General features: G+C 42.2%; 1 protein-coding gene across 1 annotated transcript in view; it reads right to left on the bottom strand.

Annotated features, from left to right (window-relative positions):
* LOC109913474 (EH domain-binding protein 1-like) overlaps window positions 1-13758 on the bottom strand; it is a 140895-nt gene extending 127137 nt beyond the window's left edge. The window contains exons 1-2 of the mRNA XM_048601169.1: window positions 13634-13758; window positions 11807-12186 (exon numbers count right to left, since the gene is read on the bottom strand). Of these exons, the coding sequence (XP_048457126.1) occupies window positions 11807-11910 (104 nt within the window). The 5' untranslated portion in view covers window positions 11911-12186; window positions 13634-13758. The remainder of the gene's footprint in view (window positions 1-11806; window positions 12187-13633) is intronic.

Below are 13758 nucleotides of genomic sequence, written 5' to 3'. Positions count from 1 at the left end.
GTGTGTTCATCCAGCCCTGCACCTTGTTGCTCGGATTCCCCAGCATCTGCAGTTCCTACTATCTCGGTGGATACAGTGCTTTATTTCCCCTCCAACTTTATTTGATTTAGCACCTTCCCACTCTTTCCACCCTCCCTCACTTTTGATGGCTTGCATTGCCCGTAGTGGGCTTTCCATGTACAGTAAGTGTCTAATTGGCTAAGTGGATGATTTACTGATGGCAGTTAATAGTATAAAACAAAAAAAAAGTCAGGGTAATTTGGTGGTGGGAAAGCCATTCAGTTGTTTGTAACAGCACTTCAGGATAGAAGAAAAATATTTAAAGCCAGTCACAGGGCGTGATGACCACTAACATTATTAATTGTCGTAAAATCCGATCTGGTTAATTCATCCCATTTAGGGACAGAACTCTGTCGCCCTTACCTGATCTGGTATATATGTGATTCCAGACCCACAGCAATGAGGGAGCAGGCTGCTTAGTTCATGGACAATTAAGGATGGCCAACAAACGCTGGCCTTTGCATTGATAACCACATCCCATGAAAAAATGAACAGTATATATTTAAGGCAGCCCTAATCAGGAGATATTCTGAAATTACAGAATGCACTGAAAATCATACCCAGAATAATGCATCTAGGTTTAATTTCCACGTTATGAGTCAGGCTTGGAGACATGGAGACTGAAAATACTTGGAATCTTTGGCCTTTAAGAATTATCAAGGGAATTTTACAGAGGCTTCATAAGCCACTAAATCATATGAACAAGTCAATCCAGTCTACTGCTCACATTAAAACAGGGCGTGAGCTCACAATTTCAAATTGATGAAAGAGAACGTACATGAATGCAGGCTTGACTTGTTTAAGCTTTGATGGGATAGGGCAAATGGTATGTAAGATGTTTTATATGGATGAGCTCAGTTAGATCCAATGGCTCTCATTGACAACTGAATGGCACTGTGATATTACAAAAAAGCAACATAAACAACAATTTTATTTCTAAAGCAGCCTTTAGTACAGGGTAAAAAAATCCCAAAGTGCTTCACAGGAGGGATGGGGGGTACAGAGACACAAAGACAGAGAGGGGGAGGGAAGGAGGGGGAAGTGAGAGATTAGGAGGATCAGAAGACAGAGAGAAAAAAAAATTGTGGCCATGATCAGATTAGCCATGATCTTAATCAAAAGATGGAGCACACTCGAGGGCCAAATGGCCGCCTCCTGCTCCTAATTTGTATATTCAGGTGTGTGCATGCATCTTAGACGCCTCCAAGAGATATTAGCTCCAGCAGCAGTTTCCCTCAAGCCTAAACATTCACTGTCTAGACAGCATAAAGTATTGTTTCACATTTCAACAAATATCCCACTACATATACTTAATTGTGTGGGAAATTTTCCAAAACATTTACAACGTAATCTCCAATTTTACACAAAATTCTTCTCATTCTGCGGCTCAAGTAGAGTTTGCCTCAAATGTAATAGGGCATTTGGAAGAAAATTAGGTTTGGAATTTTAAAAATTTAAACAAGTATTGCATGTCACATGTGTTACAAATTAATAAAAGGCACAAAGACCAAAAATGTAAAACAGGCTGAAAATAATTTTTTAACAATGACTTTATCTGGAATAACGATTGTATATTTCAATTTTAAAAATTGGTCATTTTCTGGCTTTTAAGAGTTTTCGGTTTGTTCCACTGTTATTGCAAATTAAATTGGACAGTGGAAGAGTTAGAAGCACCTAATTCTCATACCAACAACAGAAAAATATCATTGTTAAGGGCTATAAATGGTTTTATGATGAAATCAGTCATCTATTCAACTCCTGCTGACTTTGTCAAAGCTGTTAAGGAATTTGGAGATCCTAATTGGATGGACAGAGGAATAGCAAATTATTCATTCATTCGGCACCTTAAAAAAGAAGGGAATGGTTATATTTTGCATGTTGGCTCATCAGGACTGGAAACCAGAAACAGATGCTTTTGCAATAAAAATCAAGACAAGGGTGGCAGAATGAAGAAGGTAGAAACGAAAAGCTATGCAACCTGACTATCAAAGATGGCATGACAGTTTGCACACAGATTTTCCCAAAATTTGAAAAGAGTAGAAAAAAATCTGATTTACACCAAAATTTTTGAAACAGCATCTGATGAATAAGTAGGGATGAAGAATCCCATCCAACCTGGGAAATGAAAAAGACACAAAAATAATCCAAGTAGAAGTTTAAACAGCTTCACGCCAAAGGGAAATTAGCTAGCAGAAGAAATAAGCAGGACAGAGAGGAGAACAGGGATAATTTGAAACTGGTTAGGACAAAGAGCTGCCAAGGTGAAAGGTGAACTATTCCTGAAATTTTCTTTGGATGGAGAAGTGTCAGAGGTCAAAAATGAAAGGTTGGAACGGGTGGGCAAGTTGAAGTAGAACAAAGAACAAAGAAAATTACAGCACATGAACAGGCCCTTCGGCCCTCCAAGCCTGCGCCGATCCAGATCCTCTATCTAAACCTGTCGCCTATTTTCCAAGGATCTGTATCCCTCTGCTCCCTGCCCATTCATGTATCAGTCTAGATACATCTTAAATGACGCTATCGTGCCCGCCTCTATCACCTCTGCTGGCTACGTGTTCCAGGCACCCACCACCCTCTGCGTAAAGAACTTTCCACGCATATCTCCTCTAAACTTTTCCACTCTCACCTTGAAATCGTGACCCCTAGTAATTGAGTCCCCCACTCTGGGAAAAAGCTTCTTGCTCTCCACTCTGTCTATACCTCTCATGATTTTGTAGACCTCAATCAGGTCCCCCCTCAACCTCCGTCTTTCTAATGTAAATAATCCTAATCTACTCAACCTCTCTTCATAGCTAGCACCCTCCATACCAGGCAACATCCTGGTGAACCTCCTCTGCACCCTCTCGAAAGCATCCACATCCTTTTGGTAATGTGGCAACCAGAACTATACGCAGTATTCCAAATGTGGTCGAACCAAAGTCCTATACAACTGTAACATGACCTGCTGACTCTTGTACTCAATACCCGGTCCAATGAATCAAAGCATGCCGTATGCCTTCTTGACCACTCTATCGACCTGCATTGCCACCTTCAGGATACAATGGACCTGAACACCCAGATCTCTCTGTGCATCAAGTTTCCCCAGGGCTTTTCCATTTATCGTATAGTTCGCTCTTGAATTGGATCTTCCAAAATGCATCACCTCGCATTTGCCTAGATTGAACTCCATCTGCCATTTCTCCGCCCAACTCTCCAATCTATCTATATTCTGCTGCATTCTCCAACAGTCCCCATCACTATCTGCTACTCCACCAATCTTAGTGTCATCTGCAAACTTATGAATCAGACCATCCATACCATCCTCCAGATCATTTTTGGTAAAGGGAAATTCAAGATCATTTTTGAAGACTGAGTTGGAATGTTTGGTTAAACTATTAAGAATGCTCAAAATAAAAGAAAAATATTGCAGATGCAGTAGAAATAGAAAGTGGTGAAGAAACTCAGTAAGTTTTTTTATTCACTCACGGGATATGGGCATCTCTGGCTAAGGCAGCATTTATTGCCCAGCCCTAATTGCCCAAAGCACAGTTAAGATTCAACCACATGAAGTGCTGTGGGTCTGGAGTTACATGTAAGCCAGGCCAGGTAAGGGTGACAGATTTCCTTCCCTGAAGGACATAGTGAATCATATGGGTTTTTCCAACTATCAACAATGGTTTTATGATCATCTTTAGCCCCTTAATTCCAAATTCTTTACTGAATTCAAATTCCACCATCATCCATGGAAGGATTTAAACCCAGGCCCCGAGAAAATTAGTTGAGTTTCTGAATTCATAGTCTAGTGATAATACCACTAGGCCATTGACAGCAGAGGAAACATTTTGACTCTTGTTCAGAACAGCTGAAATCATCATCATCATCATCTTTGTTTCAATGCATGCTTCACCAGTCAATACAATTGAGGCTAAACTGATTGTGGCCTCAGCTCCACATTCCTGCCCACCCTGATAACATTTGATAACTGGTTAGTCAGACATTTAGTAGTCTAGGACAGAACAGAAATATCAGACAGATCACTCTAAGATAAGTGACAGTGAAATGCTTCTGATTGGAATTGAATAATATACTCAAAATGATGGAGAGGTGAGCAATAGAATTGAAAAATAAGATTTCAACAAGGAAAATATTCATATAATGGGAAAAGATGTTGGCCGAAATATTCCGACAGCCAGTCATTGTAACAGTGTAGACAACAAGACCATATGGAATTCTCAGTGCAGCTGACTCCAGGGGGACTATCCAGGAAATTGAGAATTCTGATAGGCAATTACTCTTCATCAGAAACCCTCCAAAAGGCCTCAGTCTGAGAATCCAGACTGTTCCAAATTACTTAAAAGTTGATAAATCTTAAGCTTAACCCAAGAAATGTTAGAGGATTCAAAATCTTCCATAATTCCTGGTTAACTATTAAATTGAACCCATGACTCAACAATGACCCTTCAGACTACAAACTTGAACTCAAAACCACAAGCCCATAGGAAAAATTAACGGGATTGAAAGTTGACAAAGCCCCAGGATCTGGAAGATTTGGCTACAGCGATTCTGCAATGCTGTCTGCAGACTGAAAGGTTCCAAATATAATCCCACTGTTTAAGAAAGGTGGAAGAGAGAAAGCAAGGACCTACAGATGTCATTACAAGGGAAAATACTAGAATCTATTATTTAGGATAGAGGGAGAGCAAAGGAGGTTCACCAGACTGATTTCTGGCATACTGGGTCAGTTCTACAAGGAGACATTGAAGAGAATGGAACAAAAACAAAGTTGCTGGAAAAGCTCAGCAGGTCTGGCAGCATCTGTGAAGGAGAAAACAGAGTTAACGTTTCGGGTCCGTGACCCTTCCTCAGAACTGATGGTGACTGGGAAACGTCAGTTTATATGCAGAAAATAGGGAGGTGGGTGGGGTAGGGAGTAAGCGATAGGATAGAGCCCAAAGAGAGAGAAGGACAGTTGGACAAAGGAGTTGCTAATGATCAGGGTGGGAGGGTGAATAGTTGGTAATGGGGACTGTTAGAGACTAACAACAGGGGTTGTGTAATGGCAGGCTATGTGTTAAAAAGGCCTGGTATGTGGGGTGGGGGGCTGGGACATGGGAGAGTTTAGGCCCTAAAATTATTGAACTCAATATTGAGTCCGGAGGGCTGTAGGGTCCCCAAGCAGAAAATGAAATGTTGTTCCTCCAGCTTGCGCTGGGCTTCACTGGAACACTGCAGCAAGCCAGAGACAGAGATGTTGGCCAGGGAGCAGGGTGGTGCGTTGAAGTGGCAGGCAACAGGTAGTAACCATTTCAACTCCCCCTCCCATTCCTCAGAAACCATTTCAACTCCCCCTCCCATTCCTCAGACGACATGTCCATCCTGGGCCTCCTGCAGTGCCACAACAATGCCACCCGAAGGTTGCAGGAACAGCAACTCATATTCCGCTTGGGAACCCTGCAGCCCAATGGCATCAATGTGGATTTCACAAGCTTCAAAATCTCCCCTCCCCCTACCGCATCCCAAAACTAGTCCAGCTCGTCCCCGCCTCCCTAACCTGTTCTTCCTCCCACCTATCCCCTCCTCCCACCTCAAGCCACACCTCCATCTCCTACCGACCAACCTCATCCCGCCCCCTTGACCTGTCCGTCCTCCCTGGACTGACCTATCCCCTTCCTAACTCCCTACCTACACTCACCTTTCCTGGCTCCATCCCCGCCTCTTCGACCTGTTTGTTTCCTCTCCTCTATCCCTCTTCTATCCGCCTCCCACTCTCTCCCTATTTATTTCAGAGCCCCCTTCCCCTCCCCCTTTTCTGCTGAAGGGTCTAGGCCCGAAACGTCAGCCTCTCTGCTCCTATGATGCTGCTTGGCCTGCTGTGTTCATCCAGCCCTGCACCTTGTTGTAACAGGTAGTTCAGGGTCTTTTTTGCGAGCAGAACATAGATGTTCTGCAAAGCGGTCGCCAAGTCTATGCTTCGTTTCCCCAATGTAGAGGAGACCACATTGTGAGCAGCGAATGCAGTAGACTAGATTCTGGGAAGTGCAGGTGAAGTGTTGCTTCACCTGTAAGGTATGTTTGGGCTCTTGGATACTGGGGAGGGAGGAGGTAAACGGGCAGGTGTTGCACCTTCGCCGGTTACAGGGGACGGTGCCGTAGGGTTGTGGGGAGGTGCTGGGGGTGAAGGAAGCGTGGACCAAGGTGTTCCAGACGTAACGGTCCCTGCAGAAGGCGGACAAGGGAGGGGAGGGGAAGGGAAGGGAAGGGAATGTGTGTCTGGAGGTGGCGGAAATGGCGTCTGATCGTCAGATGCCATTTCTGCCACCTCCAGCAAGATGCCACCACCAGACACACTCCCTCAAGAATGGAGAACAAGCCTGTCAATCTTTCCTAATATCTGTATCCAAATCAATCAATTCTAGTATCATCCTTGTTAATCTTCACCCTACACCCCCTCAAGTGGCCCAACATCAGTTTATAATATGGTGACCAGAACTACGTGCAGTACTCGAAGTATAGTCCAAACAAAGTTTAAGGTTTTATGTAAATTTCCCACTTTTCAACTCGATCTCTAGAAATAAAGCTTGGACCTCTTTTATTCCTTTAAGGCCTTTCTCACCCATCCTGCATCTTTTAGTGACCTGTGTATATTTACTCAAAATCCTTTTGTCTTCTACTCAAGATTCAAAACTTGCAAGTGATAAGTAACCTCCTTATTCAACCTACAAAAGAAAGTGTACCAGCTCATTTATCTGCTTAGAACTTAATTTGTCCATTTGTAAACTTAACAACCTCTCAATTTGTTGAAGCTCTTCTCAGCACAGGCTACACCCTGCCCCTCCCTAAATTTGGGTGTCATCATGAATTTAGAAATTGTTTTCAATTCCAAATCTAAATCATTATTGTAAATTGTAAACAGTGGTCCCAGCAATGATACTTCCCACCACCTTGTGCTCTGAATAACTCCCTTTGACTCCTACTCTCTATCATAAAGTTAGCCAGAAATCCATTCAGTTACTTGTCCCCCAAGTCCACATTTTCCGAACTTATTTATTAGTCTATCATGGAGCATTTTAGCAAAGGATAAACTGCACCTGCTGCATTCTTGTTGTCTACGCTTTCTTATTTCCTAAAATTTAATACAGTCAAAAGATTTTCCCATCTAAAATCCATGCTGACTATTCGTTATATTTGTTGTCTCTAGATATTCTTCTGTTTTGTCAGGCTACTATTATTTTCCCTTACCAATGATAAAGTGACTAGTCTGTAATGTCCTTGACACATTCTGTCCCCATTCTTAAATATCAGAACTGCAACAGCTATCTTCCAGTCCTACAGCACTCCACTTTTTTCCTAAGTGATTATTCAGGACCCCATATTAGGCTTATTAGCAAAAATCGCAGTCCGTGAGATAAAAGGAGCAGTGTGGTGCAGTTTTCGTGGAGGGATAGAAAACAGAGTTATAGTAATGGCTGTTTTTCAAACTGCCATGAGGTGTACAGTGGTGGTGTACTAGGACAACTGATATCTTTGATACACATCAAATGACTTGGAATTGGAGATACAGGATGCAGATGCACATTGTAAATGGACATTGTAAAGTGTAGTGAACATTAAGGAAGATCGTAAAACAGTTAAAGACATTCATAGAATAGGTAGTCATTAGGCAGATGCAAGTCAATGGTGAAAGCAGTAAAGTATAACTGGGTTTCAGTACAACTAGAAGCTAACCTAGTACTTGCAAATGATGCAATTAAGAATTAGCATATAAATGATGAAGAGGAAGAGGGAACCAAAGACTGTAGCAGTAAAAGGCAGTACAACAGAGTCTCTGCAGTGTATAGACAGGCCATTCAGCCCATTAAGTCCACACCACCCCTCCAAACAGAATCCCACCCAAACCCATCCCATCCCTGTAATCCTGCATTTACTGTCGCTAATCCACCTAACCTGCACATCTCTGAACACAACGGGCAATTCAGCATGGCCAATCCGCCTAACTCGGACTGCAGAAGGAAACCAGATCACCTGGAGGAAACCCAGCCAAACAAGGGGAGAATGTACACAGTCGCCCGAGGCTGGAATCGGGCCTGGGTCCCTGACACTGTGGGGCAGCAGTGCTAACCACTGAACCACCGTGTCACACTGCCATAAACCTCACTATGAGCTACAATCATTTTCATCACAGATAGATCTCAAATCTTAAAAGAATGGAGTAATTGCAAAGCAAAAGGCTCCCTCTTTACATAGCTTCCACTATCCATCTATAGAAAGATCACCCTGTAGTACTAGGAAAAAGAAAGGACTGCAGATGCTGGATTCAGCGTCAACACAGTGTAGAGTTAGAGGAATACAGCAGGTCAGGCAGTATCAGAGGAGCAGGAAAGTCAACGTTTTGGGCCGGGATCTCCATCATCCTGAAGAAGAGACCTGACCTGAAACGTTGGCTTTCCTGATCCTCTGATGCTGTCTGACCTGCTGTGTTCCTCCAGCTCCACACTGTATTGATCCTGTAGTACTATCCTGCGCTATTACAGAGCAATTCAATTGTATTTTGACATTCAAATATGATAGTCAGTGAATGTCACATGCATTCAGAAAAACTTGCATGGCTTGTTTCAGGGCATCAAACTGCAGGGGTCACTAGCCGTACAATGTAGAACTGACTGACTATTACTCTAAACTGCTTTATTGAAAGCGTCCTTCTTTAGTCATATGGCTTCTTCACTCCCATTTATTTCATTGGCAATCAACTGTAGAACACCTTGATTAACTTGTAATAATTGTATCAAATCTTCAGTGGCCATCATTACACATTCGTATTAATTGAATTGGCAGATAGTGGCAAAATCATTTCATTAAAAAGTTTCAAAGCTCAAATTTCTGGAATCAGATGATAATTATACATTCACCTTTATTTACTTTACCAATGTATCACAAGTGTTCCCTGATCGTGTAAGTGCCTTGCAATCTAAGTGGTTTACTCTTCTCTGAAGATCAGTGTTATTGCACTCATCAGTAAACCTTTCTCTTCCAATCAACAGGCCTAACTTTAAGAGCACCATAACGTGAAACAATTCCTCCAACACAAATAGATCTGGATATCACAATTTTCCAACTAGAGTACAATTTTTAAAAACACCAGAAGAAGTTTTTCAAAAGATATTAACAAGGTTAGAAATCTAAAATCATGGCTTTCAAACACCTGAGATTCGGGTGACTAGTAAATGATTTGAATGTAATTTATAAAGCTTACAATAACTCCACATCACTACACACAACTGTCCTACTTTATATTTCAGACTGTAGGGATACAGATACAAAATAAGTTATTGCTCCCATGGGCCTATTAGAACAAAAAGAATGCACATAACCATTCTGTCCAATTAAAGAGTGGTTCAATTCGTTCTGTGCTTTCCCATCTGTGTGTCAGGTCAATATCGACCTTAAAGTATCACTAGCAGCAGTGACCTTTATCAATGGCAGACATATTGCTAGACATGGTGACATTATTGTGGAAAGCATCTGGGAAACCATTAAGCTTTATTTTGAATAATTGAACTTTTATTAATTCTTAAAACATACAAATAAATAAACAAGCACAATTAAATGTATAGGTTACCAACAATTATATTTGCAATCTTTCTCAATGCCAATTTTCTCAACCAATTTTGATATAAACCAAATACTTTGTCTTCAAGGATTATAATCTATTTATTTTCAATCAGCTTAATTCTGAAACTCAATTTAGGAATAGATATAACAAATGCTCTAGACGGCTGTGTGCCAGAAAATTTAACTAATTAACATACAAGACAGGTGTGCATCTTACTCAATTAAATATCATTATTTCAGAATTCTGGAACATTTATTAAACTTATCAGAATCCAGAAAATGTTTTAATAAGCCCTTACAATAATATGGTGGTACAGTGAAACAATGATTATCTATCCAGCGGAGCAGGAATCTACCCATAACTCATACATGTCTGTACAGTCAACTGCAGTCACCTCTTTTACTAGCAACAGTTTATCAATCAATTCTTATACAAACTTCTAGCTCCAATACACACCCGCACACAAATCCAGGTCCAGACCTGCCACACACCTGAAAGAGCTGGTCAAAAATATTCCCTATGCTAAACATGCTCCCCAGCTACAGAGAAGAGTACCAGAATACTTTGAATTCCAGTTCTCCCATCAGCTGCCAAACTGATCTGATTAGAACTTCCTGACTTGAAATCAATGCTGTGTCCATTTAAGTGTGCTCTTTACTACTTTGTGAAACATGCTGACCAATAAACAGTAACATACACGCTGAACTATCTTCTTTTTTTCAATTACCAGTACCTAGATAAGATGTCTAGCCTCTGAAGAGACCATTGACTGTTCTACAAAGAGCAGAATGACCTTCAAAAAGAATGTGTAGTACATTAATGAGATGGAGAGAATACAACATCCACATGACACTGTCTCTAAGTGTTAAAGAGCCACAGATATTTTTAAGTTCTTTGCTACAGCAAAGGAAAACTAATTCCACTCAGATTCTCTCTCCATAATACTTGATCTCCCTTGACTTCAAACATTTGTCCACTTTTAAAAGATGTCATGATCTCTATCTTAACTATTAACTGTAGCAAGTCCATCTGTGTCTTGATAAGTCTGTGTTATTGCTGCATCACTTGTCTTGATATGGATCATATCCTCTTTCTCAGGTGATTATTAAGAGTTGGGATGTCATGTTGCGGTTGTACAAGATGTTGATGAGGCCTCTTCTGGAGTACTGTGTGCAGTTCTGGTCACCCTGCTGTAGGAAGAATATTATTAAATTGGAGAGGTTTCAGAAAAGATTTACCAGGATGTTGCCAGGAGAGGGTTTGAGTTATAAAAATAGGCTGGGACTTTTTCCACTGGAATGTAGGAAGTTGAGGGGTGACATTATAGAGGTTTATAAATCATGAGGGGCATAGATAAAGGTGAATAGCAAGGGTCTTTTCTCTAGGGTGGAGGGTGGAGGGAAGAGTTCAAAACTAGGGGGCATATTTAAGGCAAGAGGTGAAAGTTTTAAGAAGGACACGAGAGGCAACTTTCTGTTTACACAGAGAGTGGTTCATGTGTGGAATGAACTACCAGAGAAAGTGATGGACGCAGGTACAGTTACAACATTTAAAAGACATTTGGATAAGTTCACGAATAGGCACGATTTGGAGAGATATGGGCCAAATGCAGGCTAATGGGACTAGTTTAGTTCGGGAAAGTGATCAGCATGGACTAATTGGACCGAAGAATCTGTTTCCATGTTGTATGAATCTGTGATTCAATATCTTTTTGTACCAAGATAATGGCACAAGGAGTACCAAGGTGCAAAATATATTAGTTGCAAATGATATTGGTGTTGCTAATATAATAAATGAGAACCTGTCAGCTGAAAATTCCTTTTTTTTGATGTATTAGTCCCTTGACCGTGCCGAGAAAAGGTTTATCTAACAATCTCAGATGCAAATGAAAATCAATCCCACAGCATTCCCAAACCTGGAAGATGATCATTACCAATCTATTAATGACATGAACCCATTTACAATTTTAATAACCACAAAAGTGTGTCCTCCAGTTCTCTCCGAACATCAGAGGTTTCTCAACCCTGCCCAATTCCCCATAATCTGAGTTGGTCTTTGCAAAGAATAAATTACATCGTTAGTTGCAGGAAGACAATGGCTGCAGGCCAATATTACAACACTTACAATCTGATACAACAATAAATTTATTATACTCACCATTTCTTTGTGCACTCTACCATTAATTCTTGGTACGAAGCCACGAATTGGAACTTGGATGCATGCTTTCCCACACGTTGCAGCCGTTTCCAAACTGAAGCCATGATTATTATAACTTGGTTTTGGACAGATGAGTTCAGGTATAAAACACAACTTCAATTTTCCAAGTTTATAATTTAGACATACAAGTGTAGATCCTTTAAGAGCGATAACATTTCTTCCACAACGTTCATTGAAAAAAAATCACAAACAGGATGACAGATTCCAATGTGGTTTGCCAAGTACTCCAGTAACCTGCATGACTGTGGCAGGAAGTTGCTGTCAATTCAACTAGTCATTCCTCTTGGGTTTAAATGACGTTGAATCATCAGGCCTGGAAACTGAGACACAGATACCAGTTTAAAATAAATGCAAACAGAATGATTAGCACACAACTACAACTAGCAAAAAAAAAACTGGTAGCCAACAACAGAAGCACTTTACCAAAATGTTTTAAATGACCACAAAATAATACATTTTTGTTATTGTTTAGATTTCAATATGACTTCTAAAAGTTGTTGCAGGAGCTAGGGACATATTATTTAAATTCACCTTCGAACATTGACATTTACCTGCTCAATTGAAACATTTGTGCACAACGTTTAACCGAAAAATGTCTAGATTTCACCACCTCAAAAATGCTTATGCTCTTACCTCCTAAAACAAAGTGCATTATTCATTATTGAAAAAAAAACTCACCATCTGTCTTTTTATTTTAAAGATATCAGTTTGTCTATTAGAGAGATTTACACAACAAAAGATTACAATTAACACAAAGCTGACAATCGAAAGAAAAATAAGTAAGGCATGATCAACACAACACAAGCAAATAAACCCTTTTGAACATTTATCACTTGTACAAAATCTGCAGACATTTAGGCCACAAAGAAGTGACAGCTAAAGTATGATATCAAACATATCAGATGGAGCTTTCACTTCCAACTGAATGCGCCCAGACTCAAAAACTACAAACTGCCCACTATATTAAAGAGTGACATCCCAACCAAACTAGACCCCCAACCCCAGGGAAATCTTCCTGCTCCAGAGCACACCATCTCTACTACAACATTTCCACCTCTGTCAACTACATTCCCCCAGAAGAAAATACCGACCCCGACCCCTGTCAGAACAGCATGACCCTCTTGACAGATCCACCCCCTCTACATCCACCAGTGTCGCTCTCCACATACACACACACACACACACAACCCAGATCCTCCCAAGTCAGGGCAGATCTTCCCCCTCAGAACACACTCCCCACATCCCACTCTCATGGTCTACCCTCAGAGCCACCCCGTCAGTGCATACACACATCCCCCCAACCAGAGCCTACCCCTCAGGGCACACCCCCCTGCCCCTCACAGAGCCTATCCCTCAGGGCACACCCCCATGCCCCTCACAGAGCCTACCCCTCAGGGCACACCCCTCCCCTCAGAGCCTCCCCAACAGAGCACACCACCCCCGAGCACACCACCCACCCACCCACCCACCCCTCAAGAGACTCCCCCTCACGGCACACCCCCCCCCCCCCCCGCCCCCCCCCCCCACCCCCGCCCTCTTTCTCCCACCCCCCTCCCCCCCCCCCCCCCCCTTTCCTGGGGTTCCCCTGCCCTGCCCTGCCCTGCCCTGCACCCCCAGGCTCCCCCTCACTGACCCCCCCCACGACCCCGGACTCCACCTCACTAACCTGCCCCTCCCCCCCGGGTTCCCCACTGTCTCTCCCCCCATCCCCGGGGGTTATTGTCTGGAAGTCTCCCCCTGTTCCGAGTCCCCGGGTCGTAAACCCACCGATTGCGACTTTGTGAAACTCGCTCTCCTTGGCCAGTTACTCGGAGAATGAGAGCACGGCCTCAAACACCGAGCACAGCTCTCGGCGTCGTCTCCATCCTCAGAGCGCAAGGGACCGGGGACCG

Source organism: Rhincodon typus, chromosome 9, assembly GCF_021869965.1.
Source record: "Rhincodon typus isolate 14 chromosome 9, sRhiTyp1.1, whole genome shotgun sequence".
NCBI classification, from domain to species: Eukaryota; Metazoa; Chordata; class Chondrichthyes; order Orectolobiformes; family Rhincodontidae; genus Rhincodon; species Rhincodon typus.
This window is presented reverse-complemented; position numbering and strand designations above follow the sequence as displayed.